Genomic DNA, 21,520 nt, shown 5'->3' on the forward strand with positions numbered 1-21,520 from the left:
TGCCTGCCGTACAGATGCCGCACTTCGGGAGGGGGCTCTGCATTTGTCTTCCCTGCTCTCCCCTACCAGCTGACTGATGGCTATCTGCAGGGAGATGCGGGGGGGCCTCCGAGAGGGTGTGAGTGCAGAGACCAGATAAGGAAAATGCAGTGACCTCAAACTGAAGGGAGATGGATCTCCCTGGGGTTTTCATTTGGATGGATCTCCAGATAGAAACAGGTAGGGAAGTGGAAAGAGCTATTAGAAACAAAGTGATAAAGCATAAAGAAATTATAATAAAGTGAGCTATCCAACACTGAGCTTCAAGAAATATGACTTCTCACTAGTTCATTATACAGAAACTTGTTTCTTGTATTCATTGCAGCAAAAACATGAAACTACTCAAATTAAGAAAAAAAAGCATTAGTTTTGAAACCCAAACCCAGACTGAGAGTGAAGATGCAGGCGTAGTGCCTTTAAAAAGAATGGTTGAGCACAATGTAGGCAGGTTTTAAAAATCCTATTGTGAAAAAAAAAATTCCCTTATTACTCAGAAGACAAAGAAAAACAGTGAGTACTGACAACATGCTATTGAAAAGCCACCCTTACCCAATTTGTTATCCACAAATATATATATATTCTTTTTAATATACTCTAAGCCAGCATGCTGGCTCATAGTATCTTACTTTTATGTCATTATCTCTCTACCATACACACAAGTCATAACTGGGGATTTCAGCTCGCGGTGAAGCTATGCTGAGATTCCAGATCTCAGTGGTGTTGGCATGAGCGCTAGTCTCTTCAGTCACAGGGAAGACAATATCCTAGGGAGACTGGAATTAGTCCTATTTTGCACCATTCAAGCCAAAGTGCTGCTTATCACGAAGCAAATAATTGCTAGCTAATGGCTATGGGGGAAAATCCATTGCATTTCAATCTAGGCATCTCTTGGCACATGACAATAAATAAAGCTGAGAAAAGTATAAACCATAAAGTGGGGACAGTTTCTGGAGGAGGTTAAATAGCAAACATTAAAAAGGCAAGTTACCTCATCAGACTGGGAGGGACTGATTCTGGGCATTGGCGAGACTTGTGGAGTTTTCAACTGTGTGCTGTTGCTATCTGGCACGAGCTCTCGGTGGACCGTTTGGATGTGGTTCTGGAGTTCACTTTCAGACTCAAACTTAACGTTGCAGCTAGAGCAGCGAGTCTTCAGTCCCCCTGCCTTGCCTTTACCCTCAATGGCACTTAGACTCTCATTCTGGCCCAAGCCTGGTCTGCTCGTGCCGGGAGGGATGTTGATGCCTGGACTACCACTCTTACTGAGATTCACACAGCCAGCACACAGGCCATACGGCAGGCCGTTGATGTCAAGTTTCACCAGATCTTGCTTGGAACGGAATTCTTTGAGGCAAGATGCGCACTTGTACAGTTTTTGGATGTGCTGGCCACGCCCTGTGGTCTGGACTGCAGACCCATTCCCTGTCTTTTGCATGTGGAATGTCCCGTGAATTTTAAGTTCTAAGGTGGAGGTCACTGTCTGCATGCAGACCACACATCGAAATCCCGTCAGGGAATTCCTCAAGTCAGGATGCATTTGGCAATGCTCTAAAAACTCCTCTTCACTCTGGAGAGGCATCTTGCAAATGCGGCAGTTCCCAGTATCGAGGCTCTTACTATGTGTGACTTTGTGTTCAGTAAGAGTTAAGAGGGAGGGAAACCGCTCTCCACAAATAGGGCACATGTAGTGTTTGACAGGGCCTAGGTGCGTCTGCATATGCTCACGGAGGCCATTTTCAGAGAAGAAGGTTCGAGAGCACACATTACACTTGTAATTCCCTTTAATGAGCTCGGCTTTCTTCTTCACGATGGCACTCTCTCCAGGTCTGATGTTGTGGTCCCGGAGCTGGTGGTTCTGTAGCAGAGTTTCCATGGTGTAGGCTGCCCCACAAATGTCACACCCGTACATGGGCTCCGAGGTGTCCACGTCTTCTTCGCTCCCATCGTGGCTGTTATGGGACTCTTGGCTGTTGGTCAGCAATGTCTGCAGCTCCACCTCCTCCTTCTGCACTTGTTCGGAAGCCCCATTTGTTCCACAGTTGGGAGTCTTGGTTTCAAACACACAATGCTTTTCCCGCAGGTGTTTCTCCAACAAGATGATGGCATGAAAGGCTTTGCTGCAGAACTTGCAGTTGTACTTCTTACTGTGAGTGGTGATGTGGCACTGGAGCTCCACCTCGGTGCCAAAGGACTCACCACAGAAAATGCACTTGTGCACTTTCCCTTGGTTTTCCAGGTGGTTGTGTTTCACATGGAGCTGCAAGTCGGTCTCATTGCGGAAGTCCCAGTTACAAGAAGTGCACCTGTAGACTTTCTTTTCGTTACTGTGCTTCACTGCCAAATGGAGTTGGATGGAGACTTTCGAATCAAAAACTTCTTGGCAGAGGGTGCAGCGGAAGAAGACAAAGGTGTGCATGTCCAACAGGTGTTTCTGAAGGTCATCCACCGACGTGAACTGCTTATCGCAGCTCTCGCAGATGTAATACGTTGAGGTGATCATGAAATGAATGGTGACGTGCTTCAGCAAGGATTCCTGGTTGGGGAATTCCTTGTTGCACTGAGGACAGGTTAATTTCGGAAGCACAGTGTCGAGATGAGTTTTTAGGTGAGTCTGAAAGCTGTCTAGGGACGTGTACTTAGCACCACACTGATTACAGATGTATTCTCCGGCCGGACGCGCAGGCGCCCCTCCCACTGCCTGCATCATCTTAAGAGAAGTCTGCTCTATGGCCACAGGAGATAGGGGGCTCAAGGCCCTGGATTTCTTCCCATTGTGAATATAATTCAGGGCTAAGGGAATGTTTTTATGATTCTCTTTGATATGTTTGTTCAGTTTAAGAACGCTGTTGAATATTGGAGAATTTGTACAATAGGAACAAGAATAAACTTCTACTACGGGTTCTTTTGGAGTCCCAAGAACTGGAGACCCAAATCGAGAGCCACTGAGGTCACAATGGACCTGTCTTATATGCTCTTCAAGGGAAGAGTCAGTGAGAAACCCCATGTAACAATGGGGACAGAAGAATGCATTACTGTCCTTCGCTGCAGGGTTAGCAAACCCGTGAGAACATCGGATGTGTTCCTGAAGAGTGTTGAGGTCATTGACAACTTCGGAGCAGAAGTTGCACTGGTAGACTATGGCCGGCATGGCAGAAACAATCAGACCTGGGTCCTGAGCTTCATGCACTTGCTTAAGATGTTCATTTAGGTTATAGAGTGAGGGCAACACCTCCAAGCAATACTGACAAATGTGGGCCTGTTCTGGCTTATCTAAATGCATAGTTTTCAAGTGAATCTGCAGGACTGCTAGACTCGAAAACAGCTGCTTGTTGCAGTAAATACAGCTGTAGGTAACTTTTGCTTGTTTACTTGAGGCAACAGTCATGTCAGAGGTTTGCTGAGCAGCCCGCTTCCTCCCTCGACTCTTTGGGATTGGTGGGGCAGCTTCAACCATTGTTGAGCTGTCCACTGAAAGGTTGGAATCTGGGGTTGTACTGGACACTGAGGTGTAGCCCACGGTGACCAGGGAAGGGCTGTTGCTGTGATTGCATGACTCCGGTTGCTGGTGACTATCCATGTGGCTGTACAGTTCCTCCACTGTGTGGAAACTCTCGGAGCAAATGCTGCACGAATTCTTCTTCTCCCCACTGTGCATCTGCTCCATGTGGTTCATGAGGGAGGTCTCCTCTACAAAGAGCTCGTGGCAATAGACACACTGGAGGGCTGCTCGGTCCTCATTTGGGGAGCACTCGGGATGGCACTCTGCAATGTGCTTCTGGAGGTCTTCCGGAAAATCAAAGCCTTCCTCGCACTGACTGCACTTCTGAGTGTCCTTCATCTTCCAGTCCTCCATCCTGGAACCAGACTGGGAACCATCCTTATTCCTCTCGTGAACCTGCATGTGTCCGTGTAGGGAACTAGAGGACAGGAACCCACGGCGACAAATGGCACATTTATATGGCTTGTTGGAAGTGTGAGTCTTTAAGTGGATCTTCAAGTGATCACTTCTGGAGAAGGCAGCATCACATTCACTGCAGTGGTACTTCTTGTCCCCCGTGTGGAGTTTGATGTGGCGATCTCGACTCCGCTTGTGTTTGAACAGCCGACTGCAATAGGTGCATTTGAAAGGCAATTTGTCGCTGTGACTCTGCTCATGGTGCTTTAGGTAGCTGAGGCGGCTAAACGACTTGTCACAGAATTGGCATGGATATGGGAGTCCAGGGCCGCCTTCTTCCTCTCCAAAATCGCAGCCTTCTCCATGGCTAGGGGAAGTCTGGTCCTTGCTAGAAGGTGAGGAAGCTGGCCAAGAGCAGGTGGGATCATCTTCAACATCCACTCCATCTGCAATGAGAAGCAATGGAACATTTCATTTTACACACTGAGAATTCAACAATGAGCCTATTGTGTCATTTAAATGAGTACTCACAGTTGGGGCATCTAGAACCATTGAGAAAAAATGGAGAAGAATGGTGTAGTGGAACACTTTCTGTTCTGAGCCGAAAGCCTTTTTTCTACATTTACTTTTTTACTGGGTTTAAAATATAAAAAGATATTAAATAGTTCTATGTCTAAATTACCCTTTTATTATTTTACCATTCTTCCTTAGAAGCTAGGTATATATTATGCATTGACAATTTTATTAAAATGCAGATTTTAATATATTTAATGTTTCTTTTGTATTCATTCTAAAAAGATTTGCATATTATGTGAGCATCTGAAAAGCCAAACGAAAAGAGGAAATATTACAGAAGTGATTTTTAAATTAATTCAGTCGACCCAGATGTCTAATATTTAATAAAAAATTCCCTCTGCATTTTGCTTGTTTTTATATAAAAAAGGAAATTTTGAAGACCAAAATCTTTTATGGGGTTCTTATTGATACAGACCTTATTGCTTTCTGCAAAAAAATATTAAAAAGTAAGCACATGAAAGAAGACAGAAAACACAATAATAATTATGACTTGTGTAATAAAAGACAAGCAGGATTTCTTCAATAACTGAAAGATTCAAATACCATAGGTCAGAAAATGGATTATTAAATGTTAGGAGGGTACCGCTAGATATTACATGTAGCTAGGATCAGTCAGGATCAAGGAAAAAATTAGTTTCGCAAGGGCCAGATTGTAAGTGTATTTTGTTTGGAAAGTTCAAGAGGTGGCCCACCATTTCTTCCTTTTGCAAAAGCTTCAGCAGCATGAACTTCCTTAGCCAAACAGGACCTGCACTTTGAGGTGAGCAGAGACAAAGCAACTCGTGAAAAACTGGAAACAGGAAAAGTGATAAATGATTATGGTAAATGCTGAAAGATTTATGAGTAATGAAGAGGAGACAAACAAGACTAGAAGCCAGACAGCCTCAGCAAGTTCTCCACAAACTAACTCTACCTTCTGTTAGGTGGGTTTTTAACTATGTTCTTACCAAGTGTGCACTCTTGTTACTTCTGTTGCTTTCTTAAGATCCAAGCGGAACATAGGACCTCTTCAAGTAGGTTCTGAAACCTCTTTTTTTGCTTTTCGAAACAATCTATCATTCAAGAGCAGAATAAATTGTAAAAGCTACTCACTCTCCAAGAGAGTAAGGTTTTTCACAAATGCTCACAAGCAAAGGCCATGGACCAAGAGCTGGTGGTGACGGTGACTGTGTTAGAATATTAGGTTCAATTAGAATATGATTAGGAGATTCTAACAATATTCAGTTAGAATATGATCAAATGAGTTTTTAAGTTCTTCAAAGCTAAAGTTCACTAGCTAGCTATATTATCAACATGAAAGTACAAACTGGCGAGCACTCTGTAAACAAATTCCTTGTCTGCTTTCTTTAAGGTAACAAGATTTTACTAGATTATCAACCTCTTGCTTATCCACAGGAAACAGATGAGGATCATTCCTTTCCTGCATCTAGAAACTGATGACAACACCATCTCACTATCAATGCCAGATGGCAACCATCTAACTCTGAGAAAACAACTAAACACCATTCCTGGATCCCTGCCCACTGCAACAAAGCTTCGCACTACAAGTTGAAAAACCTCATGATTCTGCAGCCTCATTTATATGAGTCTATAACCCAATATGTTTCCAGCATACGAGAGAGTCTGATAATTGTGAGTGGGATTTAAATTTAAAGGTAAATTATAAAGGACTTGTACAGATTAACTCAATTTACCACCCAACATATGGTAAAACAATTTTAAAAACTTAAAAATAAAAAAACCCCTCAATATTGATTCTAGCTTTCCTTTTAAAAAGGCCATAAGTCACCTAAAGCTGGTATCTCTAAAACAAACCAAAGTTTTATATTTTGCATAATTGAAAAAAATACTATTTATTAAATTTGCTCAACATTCTAGGTAAAAATCTACCACATTTCACATTTAGCTTTTAGGCCTATATCCTGCTGTTTCACCCACAAATGTTTCCAAATATAGTATCTCATGTGTGTAGTTGAGGAAAACAGTGAATCAGAGTTAGTCATGCATCTAGACTGCAAGAAAATAACTATTGATCCTGATGATTTAGCAAGTGAATTTATTTTTAAATTGCAGATTTTGTCTAGGCATAACATATTCTTATACAAGTATACAAAGAATTATACAGCAACAGGCCATTATAAATAGTGTGCAATCCCTAATATCATGTTTAAATCAGGCTCTTGTCTATGGGCCATGCCTGACTATGCCTGTTACATAACTGTTCACTTAAACCTGTAAATTTCAACTGCATGTCAAGTGAGCTGAGGGTTAGGATCAAGTGTTTACTCAAACCAGGATTCAAGGGAACTGCAAACCTATTCTCTCTCTTCTGTCCCTATTATTTGGTTTTGGTGGAGAGGGAGTGATAATCACAGCTTATGTGTCTTGGTAACTGGATGATATGTTTTGGTAACTGAAATGCATGGAAATTGCCTGCAGAATTCATAGGGCTTATGCTGGGGAGTAGAGCAGATTGAGCAGAAGTGAAGAGTTTGAGCAGGGAATGCTATTTTTAGGAAAATAAATCAAGGTGTCTAAAAGGCAGATTTCTGTTTTAAATATCTAAATGGCAAAAAAGAAACACAAAAACACCCCTTATTTTCTAGTACTATAAATGAACCTATTCTCCCAGGAACACACAGGGAGCTCACTGACCAAACTCCCAGTGGGACTGGCCCCTGCTCTGAGGGTATCAGACTTTGGTGGTGGTGGTGTTGCCAACATTCTCTGAGGTCTACATAAGTTCCTGAAAGCTATCCTTACCCATTAATGTAAGATTTTTAACAGTCGAAACACACACTCTGTTTAAATGGCTAATACAGACTTCAACGACTTCGAGTGAAAGAAACTACGAAGGATTCTTTCAACTCCTGTTTCTGAATCCACTTCAGTTCCACCCCCCACCCGCCGCCACCCTTTGGCACTCACTAAGTGCTCCTTACAGGAATGTCTTTCTGTGTTATGGCAAGTTTTCTGCATTTCAATGTGAAGTACTTAATATGTCCATGTTAAATTTTAATTTTTGGAATCAGTCATTTCACACTAGCTGACTCTCAGAGAACTATAACTCTTAGAGCCAGAATAACAAATGTAAATAAATAAATAAATAAATAAATAAATAAAAACCTTTGGTGGAAACCAGGTCTGTGGCCTGAAAGTCTATTTAAAGATGCAAATGTGTGTGCACAGTTAGTGCAGATGTTTTTCTCCAGCAACTGTACTTGCTGAGTTTCACCATTTCCATAAAGCACATTAAAACAAGTGTGTGAACACTCTGAGATGAAAGTCTCAAACACTCCTGAGACTTTCGGTGGAAAGTAGAGCCGCCTGACTTTTCTCCAAGCAGACAGGAATGCCCATGATTCAGCAGCCTGAGTAAATAAAAGAGGTCCTTATTTCCTAATTTCGCTGGCTGGCCACACTGCAGCAGCCTCTGTGCTCCTGCCAAAGGGGATGCGGAACTGGAACTACACCCAGCCGCTGAAGGCCTGTCTTTGTTGGCCAGCCAGGCTTTCCCGACCATCTTCTGGCAACAGAACTGCCATCTCCTGCAAGGAAGACCTCCATCTCAGGCCCGGGGGCTCTCTTGTCTGCCTGAAAGGACCAAACAACAGATTTTGCCGGGTCTGTGCTGGAGGAGGACAGCTGGAAACTCAGTTAGCGGCACAGCAACACCTGTTCGGTCATATTTATAGGGGAAAGTGCTCACTAACAGAAAGTGAAGTCATCCTAGAAGGAGGTGTTTCACAGAGAAAAAGGCACCAGAGCACAAAGTCCCTTTGTGACACGAGCCACCGGCCCCTCATGTGCCAACCTGGGGAGGAGACAGCAAAGACTGGATGCGATTTTATCCCCGCTGTTGGGAATGGACAGATAAGCACATCCCGGGGAAGGGCTGCTCAGTCCCGACATAGGGACCTGATGTTCTTAGTTTACAGCCAGCCGCGCAGAAGACAAGTGCTGAGGGCCCTAGCCATATTTTGGCGTTCAGGTCTCATCAAAGCAGCTAGTAAAAAAAAAAAAAAATCAAAGGAGGGTGAGAGGAGGGGCAGGGGGGTTCAGAGTGAAGCTAATGCTTATTTCCTATCAGTAGACACATCTTAGTGTAAGGTACGTGCTTCTCAAGGCAAGGGCCAATGCGTTGAGAACATGGACTCCAGGATAGCCAATCTGAAACTACCAAGGATACAGTGAAATAACAATGTGATTGAATCACTGTAGATGTTAAAGAAACTGTCTGAATCTCTGAAGACACAGAAACCTCCGATCCCTTCAGTTCTTCATCAGCCTGGGCCTGCGAGAAGCTGCTTCACCGACACCTTTTTGCTACCTGAGCTCATTCAGTATAACGGCAGAGCACTCGCTGAACTGCCCTTCAGGGACTAAGTGTTGCGTGTGTGCAAATGTCACACAGCAAGGTGTCCTTAACAGGGACAGGATTTACACGGGCGGGTACTTTTCAAGTGAGGAAAAGCAGCACAGATTCTGCAAACACTGATGGGCCTTGTACCTCTGCTTTCCGGAGTGTGATGACTCAGAATGAGAACAAAAAGTCAAGAGTCGGGAGTTTTATTTCTAGCTTTGTAACGGACTTAGAGAGTGACCTGGCCAAGTCGTTTAATCTGCCCCTACCTAGGTGTTTCACCTGCAATATGAAGATAAAATTCTTGTTTCTTACCCTCTGGGGTGTTACAAAGATTAGTGAGTGTTTCTAGGACACCCATCATTGCTGGAAGCAACAGCTGCATATGTAAACAGGAAGATTTACATGGGTTGCACGTACTTATCCTACCACGTATAAACTTCTATGTGCATAATATAAGCATATTTTAACATTTTTTCTCTTTTATGGAACCACTGGAACATGAACTTTAAGGACTGGCCCAGTGGAAATCTAGAATGCCTTAAGCATTCACAGTTGTATATTCAGCCATCAAAAATATAAAATTTAAATAATTGGTGGTACCTAAAAATTAATGGACCATAAATCTGTGCTATGTTCCAAATACTACATTGTAATATGTAAGACATACTCTTAGGTCTTTTCAGACAGATAACCTTGGAACAGGTATTTTGGTATGCAATTCTGAAGCCAAGGAAGTAATTTTGAAATTACCTTTCCTCTCCTTAAAACATTAGAAATACAACAACTGCATTATTTAACATCAAAGTAAGTTCAGTTAGTAGGTGATTATTTTAATTATAGAAAAAACATAAGACCAAAGCAAATATCCAGATTATTTCCTCCACTAGCTTAAAATGATTCTTTATTTATCACAGTACGCTAATGGAACAGTTCCGAACTTCCATATTAAATACAGTTCATAGACCTTTTTCATTTTCTAACTACCAGAGCTACCTTAAGATAAACTGAGAATCCTGAGGAAAGTCTACAGGTGTGCATAAATGCTAAGAGAAGTCAGACACAACTCAAAGAGAATGATATTTTGAGTCATGTGTTTAACAGACACAGGTGACAGGGAATTTGTCATGCTGACAAATCCATCACAGGGACAATTTTACATCACCATATTGGAAGCAATCTAACCAAGTTATACAATAAGTTTTAAAGCAACCATTTAAATTGCTAAAGGATGTGGTCCTTCTAAATAAACCATTATGCATTATTACACAATTGTTCCCTTTCATTCTCAATAGAAACACCAACCGTTTTAGAAAAGCTGCAACTTTAATGACTATCCTACTTCTTTTTTTAAAATCAACAGCCCCATATTAAATTCACCCCTTTGTCACATAACTTAGTTAACTACTTGAAAATGAATACTCTTTACTGGGTGCTCAAAAGAGAAATGTAAACTTTAAAATTATTTATAATTCACAGATGATTTTAAATTGTGTGATATTCCAAATTGTTCTGGGAGGACCAATTAAATGTATTAACAGTTAGGTTATGAGGAGAAAGGGTGGTCACCGATTAAAGGTCGCAGCTGTGAGGAACAGGAATTGGGGCTCACGTTTTTTTTTAACACAGACATAAGATGAATTCCAGATATCTGAGCTCAGAGGTTGTTTTTTTTTTCTTTTCAATACTCAATAATAATAATAATAATAATAATAATAGATCTTCACTTTCCCCAATAATCTTCTAATGCTTTGGAGAAGCCAGTACGAGATCAGAAGTTGTTATCAGCCCTCCATGGTTCTCCCTTGTGTGTTTCTGGTCTTCCTATCTAGGCTGTCTCGTTCACCAGACACATTTCTATGTGCAGAGCTAGCGGTACAAATGTTTTGCTTGCTGTTGCTTAAAGTTCATTTGAACAGACGGAGCTCAATGAATTCCATCTTCTGCAGCCAAATTAAACAGAAAACAGAGCATTCTTAAGCAGTTCTCACTTAACTCCACCTCTCAAATCAGAGGAAAAAGCTGACGTGAAACTAGTTAAAGAACAGTCATCGCCTCACTCCCGGAAATGGAAACATTGTGTTTCTGAAGCCAGACAGAAGGAAAAGTAGTTTCCAATTATGTGGGGGGTGCGAAGGGCTTCACTTTTTCTATCTTTTGGCTCACTTAAAAATATATATAACTAATGATAAGCGCCAACGTCTTGGCGTTCGATAATTGGCAATCCTGTGTTACACATCTGTCTACGGTGCTGTGACTGTGAGCGTACTACACTGTTCACCATGTTTATCTTCCCTTTATTACTGACAGGCCCCACCCACGTGAGTCCCTGGTCTGTTTGCTTTTGTCTCCACTATTTTGCGTTAAATGACATGTTTAGTTACTTTGTAGTCTTGTATTTATAAATGAATTCACACTGCAAAGAATTTGAGGTAGTTCTTCAGTGCTTATTTTGTTCATTCATTTATTTATCATATATCATATCAACATTTATCATATAATATCTATTATGTGTTTAGATCTGATACTACCTTATGAGCTCTATAAATTACTGTTGTTTTTCTGTTTCAGCTTCCTTGTCCATATCAGAAAAATTCCCATCTGCCTCAGTTATTGTTGTAACAATCAAACATAACATTGTATGAAGGAACTTTCTGAACTGCTAAGATATAAAAAAATATATTAAATTATTACTACTACTGTGAAAGTGAAAGTTACCCTTAGGTTAAACTGATATATGTGCAAACAGTACAAAGGAATACAAAATTTACTATAATTTAGTTGTTGCTTTATTCATGTTGAGATTCTTATAATTTTAAAGGGCTTAAGGAACATTTTTGTTTAAAAATAAACACACAAAAATGCCCCCCAAATTTCTGAATGCTATTATAGTTATCCTGAAATCATCAGTGCACAGTAGCTCATTCCTTAACAGCTGCACACACTGCCAAGCTGTGCTTAACTCACTGGTGGAATAAAATCCCCATGATGGAATGGACCTCATTCAAAATCTTGAAGCCACATTCCAGCTGGTGGGCTCTGACACGAGTCCTATAACTCGCTCTTCCATGTTTAGAAATTTATTAAGGCAAATTCTACTTTGCTTCAAAATCCTATGCACTAATGTGAAATACACCTATTGAAGTTCGAAGGCATCCACACTTTTTGAAAAATACTCAGCAAATTTCTCAGTGCTACTACATTAATAAGTAGTGACTTTACACTAACCTCTTCACTGGGAAACATACAGTAAACGCGATTCTCCCACTAAGAAAAGTAAATTTGTAAATGGTTTCACTGATAAATGAGGTACCTCAGAAAGTTCATTCCACCATGCACATGGTTTTCAAAGAACTGCCATAACCCACTAAATTTTTCAAACAAAGCGATCAAATTCCATTTCAAAGCATAATCTGGCCTATCAAAATGTTTTGTCATATGAAACTATGCTTTACTGATATTTTTCAAACGTCTAGGCTTTGGTCCAGGGCTGGTAAACTTTTGGTCACATGGGATTTTAACAGTCCCGACGTGGTCAGTGTTCACTGGAGCCGAATTTCACCTGCGTTATATCCATGGCGGCAGCACTGAGGCTGACAGGAATTTTCAGCAGTTTAAAAAGGCCACACTGTTGTATACGTTGCTGCAGATAAAGCCACTGGAGGATACAAAAGTGTTGAAAGGCTAAAATTTAATTAATGACCAATTAGCACCCCCTGTGGGTTCATTGTGCAGTAAAGTGATAAACACAGTGTGTTAATATAGAAAAAGCTGTTATAAAGACTGGGAGGATCGGATATTGCTACAATGATCCACTTGGTATTACAACACAGTGGACCTCGGTGTTCTTGATGTGGATGTTCATGTGTCCAAAATCTGACAAGAACCCCTGAAATCTGACACACGCATTCATGGTCTATTTTAAGGCACAGACGTTGACTCACACAAGGTGTCGGGCTGGAGTGAGTGCACCTAGCCCACCACCCAGCTGTGCAACTCCGCACAGTCTGTGTTGCCTACTCCTCGATCGGGGATTACGTGTTTCGTACTGAAGCTGTATTTAAAAATTGGGGGATGCTGGACTATCTTGAGACTTCATGCAACTGAAGTCATCTACAGAAGGACAAATCACCAATGCATCCTCATGTGACAGGATTTCTATGTTTCAACAGAATCATCATTTTCATATTAATACATATAATAAAATGGCAATGGAAAAGTAAGGTTGGATGCTGAATAATCCAAATGGTATAAGGAGTCCTTTATTTTAAGTGAGATAATGTTTTAAAAAGTACTGTATAAACCACAAAAAACAAAACTATTACCTTAAAACAACTCTGGCTAGGCCACAACAAAATATTTCTATACAGAAATCATATTATGTCAATACACCTATTCACTTAGTTTTTTTCTTTTTCATTTATCTACTTAGGCAAATTTTGTTAGAAGCAACCCTGAAAATAAGGCTAATTATTAATTTGATAAAATTTCCAGGTCCTTATTCTCCCTTTATTTTCTATTTCTAATTTTTGGTTCAGTTTACTCTTATCTAGAATCTCTACCTTAGAATCGATATAAAAATAAAATCCAAAACAGTTCATTCTATCATATTTTCCTTGTTAACAGTCCCGGTAATTTATTTATGGGAACCAGGACCACTAAAAACTATGGTATTGTGTGTATGTGTGCATGTATGTTTTTATAGAGTTGACTAAATGGTCAGAATAGACAAAATGACTTATGCTAAAAGACTTTCTGAAATATTTTTTATATTTTTCATTTCAAAAACATTAATCATAGTAATTTGCCACCTAATATGAGTAAATGCATAATCATGTCTTAATGAAACACTTCATTAGACGGAGTCTTTATGAGGCTATTTTTTACTGATTAATATATACTACATATAACTGTAAGTTTTATTAAGTTATATATTTTTATAATATATAACTGAGAGGAACTATCTTGCCAAATACGCCCAGACCAGTGCTTTGAAAGTTCCATGATACCAGCCTCGAAAGCTCCATGGTACCTCCATGTAATGCTACTTCATTTTGCCTACCTCCAAGATAATTTTAAAACTACACCATAGTGTATAAGCACGATTGGCAGTGGGGCCCCAGAGACGGGCCAGGTAAGGAAGCTGGGTAGAGGGGAGCCCCACCTGGTTTGTTTCACAATGCCATGGACACGCCTATCCCTCTGATATCCGACACGTAGGTCACAAGCAGACTGCACTAAATTCCACGGAGAACTGCATGTGCTAATATACTTTAAATAAGAGTAAATTAAGAAATTCTATTATTTCTTCTTCAGATGATAAGGAATTTGTTATGTACTTGCTTCGCCCACAGGTGAAATGCACCAATTCTACATGATAATTTTCATAGAGAAATCTGTGGCAATGTTTTCTTTTCTCTTTTGAAAGGGGGGATGCAGGTAGCAATACACATCTGTACATGTCCAAAGCTTATTGGTATGACCCTGGCAAAAGCATGTTTCTAGTATTCAAAGACATAAAACCTACAAGGCACAGTTCTGGGATCTTGACCGACTCAACGCTGTCTGTAAGAAAGGGCTGGTTTCTGAATCTTTGCGAAGCCTCCTCCCTCTTCTGAGCTTTCCTCTTTTCTCTTAAGATGACCTGAGGTTGTTGGCAATGGGTTATTCATACTCTGGGTCTGCCTTGAGGGATCAAAGGAAAGAAAATAAGTGAATTTGATTGAAGCCTACACAGAGAAAAGAAAGTCAAGGCTGTCATTCCTAACTTTTCCTATATATAAAACATAAGATTTAAGATCTGTGAGAAGGTTTAGCCTTTAGGAAAAAAAGCGACAATTTTATAGATGAACACACAAGGCCAATGAGGAAGAGCAGTATGTCATATAACCTTGCACTCGGCACAGTGGTGAGGGGTGGCCCTAAAACCCAGGTTCCCAGTGCGCAGGCAAGCAGCTGGGCCTATGTGCTAGACACCTCTCCACGTCCACCCTCGCCTGACCCTCCCCGCCGCCTCCAGCACCATTCAGTTCTTTTTATGGGTAAATGAATAATCTTCAAATGGTGTTTCACATCGTTCATTGCTTTTTCTATTACAAATCTAATTCACGCTAACTGTCATAGGTATACACACATAGGACAAAGCCACCTAAAGATTCTATAAACCCAAAACCTGCTGTTGATAAGCCCTGACAGCGTATTTCTAAATTTAATTCACTTGTGGCTACTGGTTAGAAAATGACACACACACACACACACACACACACACACACACACACAGTCCTGTAGTTCTCCTTCACACGGGGCCTCCCTCCTCCCCTCTCTTAGTCCCACCTCTCTGCCCTCTCCTCTGATGGCTGCTTTGGTCGGGTCAGGTACTACTATCAAATACAAGCTGAAGACCAGGTTCCATCGAACGGGCGCTGGGGTCAGCCTCACTTTCCTCATGCCCCTAGAGACACAGCCCCTGCCATCTGTCCCAATGAAGGGTACAGTAAAGGCTCCTGTCACCTCCTCCTAAGATAGCCTCTCCTAATAATTACTACCGCTAACACGGCTCTACTCAACAAGACCTCAGGCTGATCCTCTGCCCTAACCACAAGACGGTGTTTCTTCGTCTAATCCACCAACCAGCTAAATGGTCCGCTAAAAATGCAACCCCCTGGGCTCCACCTGAGGACTACTGAATCCGAACTTCTGTGGCCGGGACCCTGAGATCCCCATATTTGGCAAGCTTCAGGGTATTTCCCTTGCACTTTTGAGTCCGAAACCCACTGCAGAACCTTTCACTTCCCCTGAATCATTTAAGTGCTCTGCCTACGGTGTGCTGGGTCTGTTCCCTATCTGCCGCTCCGCACCAGCACACCTTGCAGAGGGCTTCTCTCCCTTACTCAAAGACCACACTGAACTCCAGCTCTTCTGGGAGGCAGCTTTCACAGAAAAGAGATCATTATCTCCTTTTCTTTCCCATCTCTCAACCCTGACCCCTCCCCGCTTGGAGGAGGAATACAATATTCCAATCTTTTCAATGTCACGTTCAATCAGCTCCCATAACTTACTCCCTCTCTGCCCAAGAGCATCATTGATGGTTGCTTATAAATTTCTTAAAAATGACAGTAACCATTCTGAAGAGTTATAAAGCCTAAGTACAAAAAGACTCATTGTTACATGATTAGGATACAGGGATGTGAGTGAACAGCTTGTTTCAAATGTGTACGTGGAAAATTCTAACCCCTAAACTTCTGTTCTTAACTACTTTCAAGTTGCATTACCTTGATGAGAAATATCAATACCTTGTGAAATGCAGCTCTCTCTGACCCATTTATTTCACAGAAAGAAGGCTGCCATAAAACTAAACACAAAGCAAATGAGTATCTGAAAGGAAAAGGGGAAAGGAGCTTCTGAGAATCAGCAATACGTTCTTTTTCCACTCCGGAAGGCACTGCAAGAACTGCTGATTAAATGCCTTAAGTCTGCACCTCGCTGGAAACTGTAGCTGTCTTGTGTTGTGAACTGGCTCCTATCAGTCTCCTGCAACTTGCTGGGTTCTGCACTTGAGTGTGGTGTGCCATGCAGTAGTAAATTAAGCCTTCTGCTGTCAGAGCTGGAAATGGGAGGGGAGGGGAAAAGTGGCTTGATCTCAAATGATTTTTATTGGCTTCATTTACATCCTGTTTAAGGACTTCTGAATAGCTCAAGGTGTCTTATCTCTGGCTACCAGGGGATATTTTGCAGTGAAAGAAGTTAACATACGTTCTCCCCCGTGCCCCCATCCCTTTCCCTCAAGCTCTCTCTTTTTTTTCTCTCTCTCTCTCTAGCCATCTTATCTTATCACACACATCTCTTCAGACGGAGGAGAACCCATACTTATCAGGAGCAAGGCACTCTATTGTCATTCCGGCTCTCAGAGACAAATGAAAGTTTAAGTCGAAAGAAAATCAGTTAACCTCTTCTCAGTGAGATATCCTCAGGACTGTCTCACTTATTAGTGCTAAATGGCACAAGAAGTTATCCTCTATAGTTTGCATACGCACACAGTACCTACCCCTACCCCAGTAAGAAGACTGGGTGCAAAACTGCATGATGACCTTCAATAGGCAGCTGCACACTCCCCTTCATCGGAGCCCTCACATTGGGGCTACTCTCGCCCCACCACAGATCATTTATCCAGGATAGCACAGGAGAAAGAAGCTCCAATGACCCACTAGGAAAAAAACCCAAAACTAAAAGGCAGTGGGAGCAAGTGGGGAACAGGAGTGAAGAGAGAAGAGACTTCTCTCCAGATGCACCCGAAGGCTGGACTGCGGGGCCCACACAAACACCAGGGGGCTGTTAGAAGCACACGCAGCGCGCCGCGCCGCTAGCAGCAGCACACGCACCACTCCTGACACCTACGGAAGCATCAAACCTACAGAAGGATCTTGATGCTTCTGCTACGATCTCTAACAGTAGCCCACAACCTGGGTACACAATGAAATAGTCCAGGAGCTTTAAAAAATACTGGGTTCTTCCCAGGATCAATTAAATCAGACTCTCTGAGGGCTGAGGCCCCTGGGAAGCCTCAGGTTGACAGTCAAGGTTGACAACCACTGGCCTAGACTATCACCTGTCAATCTGTGACACCCCAGTGAAGGGTGTCTTAAAGCCAGACTCCACAGAAACACGCTGCTTGATTATCTGACCTCATCTACCTACCAGCAGCAGGCAAGCCAGCACAGGCTTTCTGCAGTATTTTGCGTCAGATGCAAGGATATATTTTTTTAAAGTTATAGCAAGCAACAGCGAACACTCCAATCATACACCATTATCTCATGTGAAAGAGCAAGATGTGAACAGTTATTAGGTGTCTCGTCTGTGTGTTTTCCATCCCTTTTAAAAATTCCCATTCCTCTTCTCCTTCATACCCCAACACCCCACGGGCTCTGTTATACTAGTGATAACCCCATCCTTTCACCTGCAGTGAAGGTTCTCTTAATTGTCCATTATCTTAGTGTGTCAGCACAAAGGAGCAGGGACAGAATCCTCGTCCAAACGGTTTCACCTCCCTCTCTTGAGAGTGATGCCCTTGTCAAGGCATTAAAGACACAGAAAACCTGCCACTTATCAGAATTGTATTTGAATCGAACCACTGTCCTTGAAAACTGTAGGCAGGAGATGGTATCAAACTGCACCGCATTGCCAGCTTCAGTTCCATGGTGGCCGGAACAATCTGAAAAGATACTATCCAAACTTTGCCATGCATTCCTCATAATAGGATTACAGGTTAACAATGAAAACACGTTTACTGATTTTTCTGAGGGGTTACATACAAAGAAAGAAATTCATGGTCAGATTCTTCATGAATGCAGAGTTAATAGTTCCAGGCCCTAGGACGCCTTTGAATGTAAACTCACTGAGGAACCAAACCATGAAACTCGTCTCATGGCCTCACACCACCAATTCTTTGCAAGCATACGCCTGTTTTAAAAATCACATTTATCTTGTAATAACGAGAGTAGGAATGAGCTCATCTCTAGTGATCTTACGAACGGATTAGAAAACAAAATCCTAAATAGCACCTAAAAACAAAGATCGAAGACAGGAAAAAATATAGACGGCATTATTTTCAAGTATACAGATCACTTAATGCGACTCCCACGTCTCTGTATTTCCCTGCCACGTTTTAATACTTTTTTCTTCCTCAATTCAAAGCCACACTGCCTTAGAAAAAAAGAATTTATGCGTGCTTTTAACAAGTAAACAAGTGTACAAATTAATTCAGAGAGCAGTAATTTTGAAAATTTTCTATGTTTAATGTGCACTGCAGTTAAACTACTTTTTCTGTACAAATTAATTTACTGCATCAGTGATCGATGTTTATGTTGAGGCAATTTTATTTCTCAGTATGGTAAAATTAGACCTAATAGTTGCAACCTGTTATGTCCAATCTGTCACTGAAATTCAAATTGCCTTTTTCCTATTATTCAAGGAGCAATTTGGAGGAATTAAAGCCATCTAAAAACGGAAGACAAACAATTCTCTGTGAGGACTCAACCGTCTGTGTCATCAACCAAATCCACACCCCCATGATCTTTCCTAAGCAGGTTTTTTCGACAGGATTTTTTCAAGGTTCTCCAACTTTTACATCTGGTAAGCCACGCACAAGGAATTTGGAGGACAAAAGGAAAACTGTATCCTTCATGAGAAGTAGCTCAACATTCAAAGATTATGTTGTGGGCTCAAAAATATTTCCCAACTCCACCCTAAAATAGTACACCCAAGGCTTCATGGCTAATACGTATGTGCCACGCCCCATCTTTGGTTGTTTTATCACCAAATATATTCTTTAACTATTTCTCCTTGCAAATTGTGTTTAATTCACCATTTTCTTCCTTACTGGGGAGGATTCAATGATTTAGATGCCTAAGATTTAAAGTTCACAGCAACGGATGCTCTAATTGGGGGAAGAGGAAGACTGACCTTATGCACAAGTTTTGTTTTGCCTGGTTTTTCTCATTGCTTAGCCACAGGTCTGACCTCATGTGGTGGTCAATACTTGCTCTATTCTGTGAGTACAAATGACGTATCAGAATGGAGACGGTGGGAGGGAACAAAATGAAAAACTGGCACCAAACCTTTAGGGCTCTGAACTGTGGGAGGAGAAGGACCTCTAATCAGGCTCTCATTAAAAGGGGGAGGGGCACTAACCTACTGGGAAGTAGCTCCAAATATTCTCTTTTGCCATCTTACAAGACACCCTCAGCAGATTTTTATCTTCTTCCCCAAAAGGCCCCCAAGTCAATTGTTGACAGAACCATCACTTGGTCTAGGAGTATTTCTAAAAATATTTCTTTGATAACACTCCCTGACTGCCATCTTCTAGTCCCACGTTCACCCTCTCCAAAAGAATTTCTGTTAATTACAGGGAGATGACTCACAGACTTAGAAATGCTTCACCATGATGGGATAACCTCAGTTTTCCCATAGGGTTGAGTGGAAACCTGAAGATTTCTATCAAACCAGTCATCTTTTTAGCTGCACAGTGGCCAACGACTGGCTTGAATTTGTTTGTGCTCTCCTCTTATTTGGCTAAACTAGCCAAATGAAACAAAAGTCTTGCCTGAATTTAGTCTTATTTAATGTCACGTACGGCTTCAGTTTATATGCTACAAATTAGTCTCCAGAGGATACCAACTTTGTTCCCTCTGGGAAAGGGCAAATGGGACAGGCCAAGGTAGCTCTTCCCTGCCACCGACAAGTTCACATACAGCTTTCTAGAGGGAGGTAAGAGGACACAATTGAGAGGTAATTTGTTCAGGACCACATATCAAAGCTCAGAGTCATTCACGCCACCAGAAGATCTGGTGTTCAAATAAATGAAACAATCCTGCCATGAATATCTTCGTTTTGCTTGCTCTCTGTAATTTTTCCATTATCGCTTTTTAAATTTTAAGACAGACTCATTTCCTTAGACAATTACTTATATTATCAAGCTGACTGATAATGTTACTTCAAGGCAGGACTGATTAATGTGGATTATTCAACTGATTAATACTGTTACTATATCACACATCCAAGTGAGCTCTAAGTGTCATGTTTTCCAAGAAAAAAATTTAATTACTGATATGGGTTTGATTAATGTGATTTGGCCTTCTTAAGTTTAGAGAACTTCATCGTAATGCAAACTTAAAGATTTAATTGTCATTTTGGGCTTTCTCAATACCCAAGAACTAAGAAAGAACACATGAAAACAGGACATCCGGACTGACAGCATTTTAAAGCTCGGGTCTATGATCACAAGACTCTATGTTCACCTACAGAAATTCACTGACTTCAAAATACAAAACTTACAAATGATATAAAGGAAGTACTGGCACCCTTATCTACCTCAGTGAGAGTCCTCACGGCCCAGGGAAAAACCACAAATCTCCCCTCCACCCCACAATTGAGAGGTAATTAGGTACCTCTAGAGACACCTCCAGTGTAACCCACACCAGCATTTCCCCTACCAGTCAGAAGTCCTCCTCCTACGGTCAGGTTCCCCAGAGAAGCTCTAACACACAGGTGCATGGGTGCACTTGTACAAAGTGCAAGGCTGTACAAAGTCTCACGTGCAGATGGTGCACACACAAACAAAAACACATTCACTCTTCTATGTGGCCCCATCTTCAAACTTCCCATAAGAGCCTTACGGTTTTCCTCCCAAATCAGCCCTGGCACTTCACAAAGACTAAGCCCTCATGGAGACTCTTACCTCAACTCCTGGCCCTCACAAGACTTCCCAGCCTTGTAATACAGTTTGGTATGGGGTATTGTGATCTCTGCTACTTGGCTCTTCTTTCTCAAAATTGCAGCTGCTATTTGGGGTCATTTATGGTTCCATATAAATTTTTGAAGTGTTTATTCTATGTCTGTGAAATATGCCATTGGTACTTTAATAGATACTGCATTGAATCTCTAATTTGCTTTGGGTAGTATGGACATTTTGATGATGTTAATTCTTCCAATCCATGAACACAGTATATGTTTCCATTTGTTTATGTCTTCCTTGATTTCTTTCTTCAGTGTTGTGTAGTTTTTTCAGGGGAAAAGGGGAAGGATTTACAGGAACAAGTACAAAGGACACATGGCTAAAAACTAAGGCGAAGGGGGAAATGGGAGGGAGGTGG

At 41.5% G+C, this 21,520-nt stretch overlaps 1 protein-coding gene across 3 annotated transcripts in view; it reads right to left on the reverse strand.

Annotated features, from left to right (window-relative positions):
• Positions 1-21,520, reverse strand: part of ZNF521 (zinc finger protein 521) — a 282,095-nt gene that overhangs the window by 152,942 nt on the left and 107,633 nt on the right. For all 3 annotated transcript variants that reach the window (XM_037032205.1, XM_037032199.1, XM_037032192.1), the window contains one exon: positions 1,028-4,380. In XM_037032205.1, the coding sequence (XP_036888100.1) occupies positions 1,028-3,940 (2,913 nt within the window). In that variant the 5' untranslated portion in view covers positions 3,941-4,380. The remainder of the gene's footprint in view (positions 1-1,027; positions 4,381-21,520) is intronic.

The sequence above is a fragment of the Sturnira hondurensis genome, unplaced genomic scaffold, assembly GCF_014824575.4.
Source record: "Sturnira hondurensis isolate 20B ecotype Veracruz unplaced genomic scaffold, ASM1482457v3 Scaffold0001872, whole genome shotgun sequence".
NCBI classification, from domain to species: Eukaryota; Metazoa; Chordata; class Mammalia; order Chiroptera; family Phyllostomidae; genus Sturnira; species Sturnira hondurensis.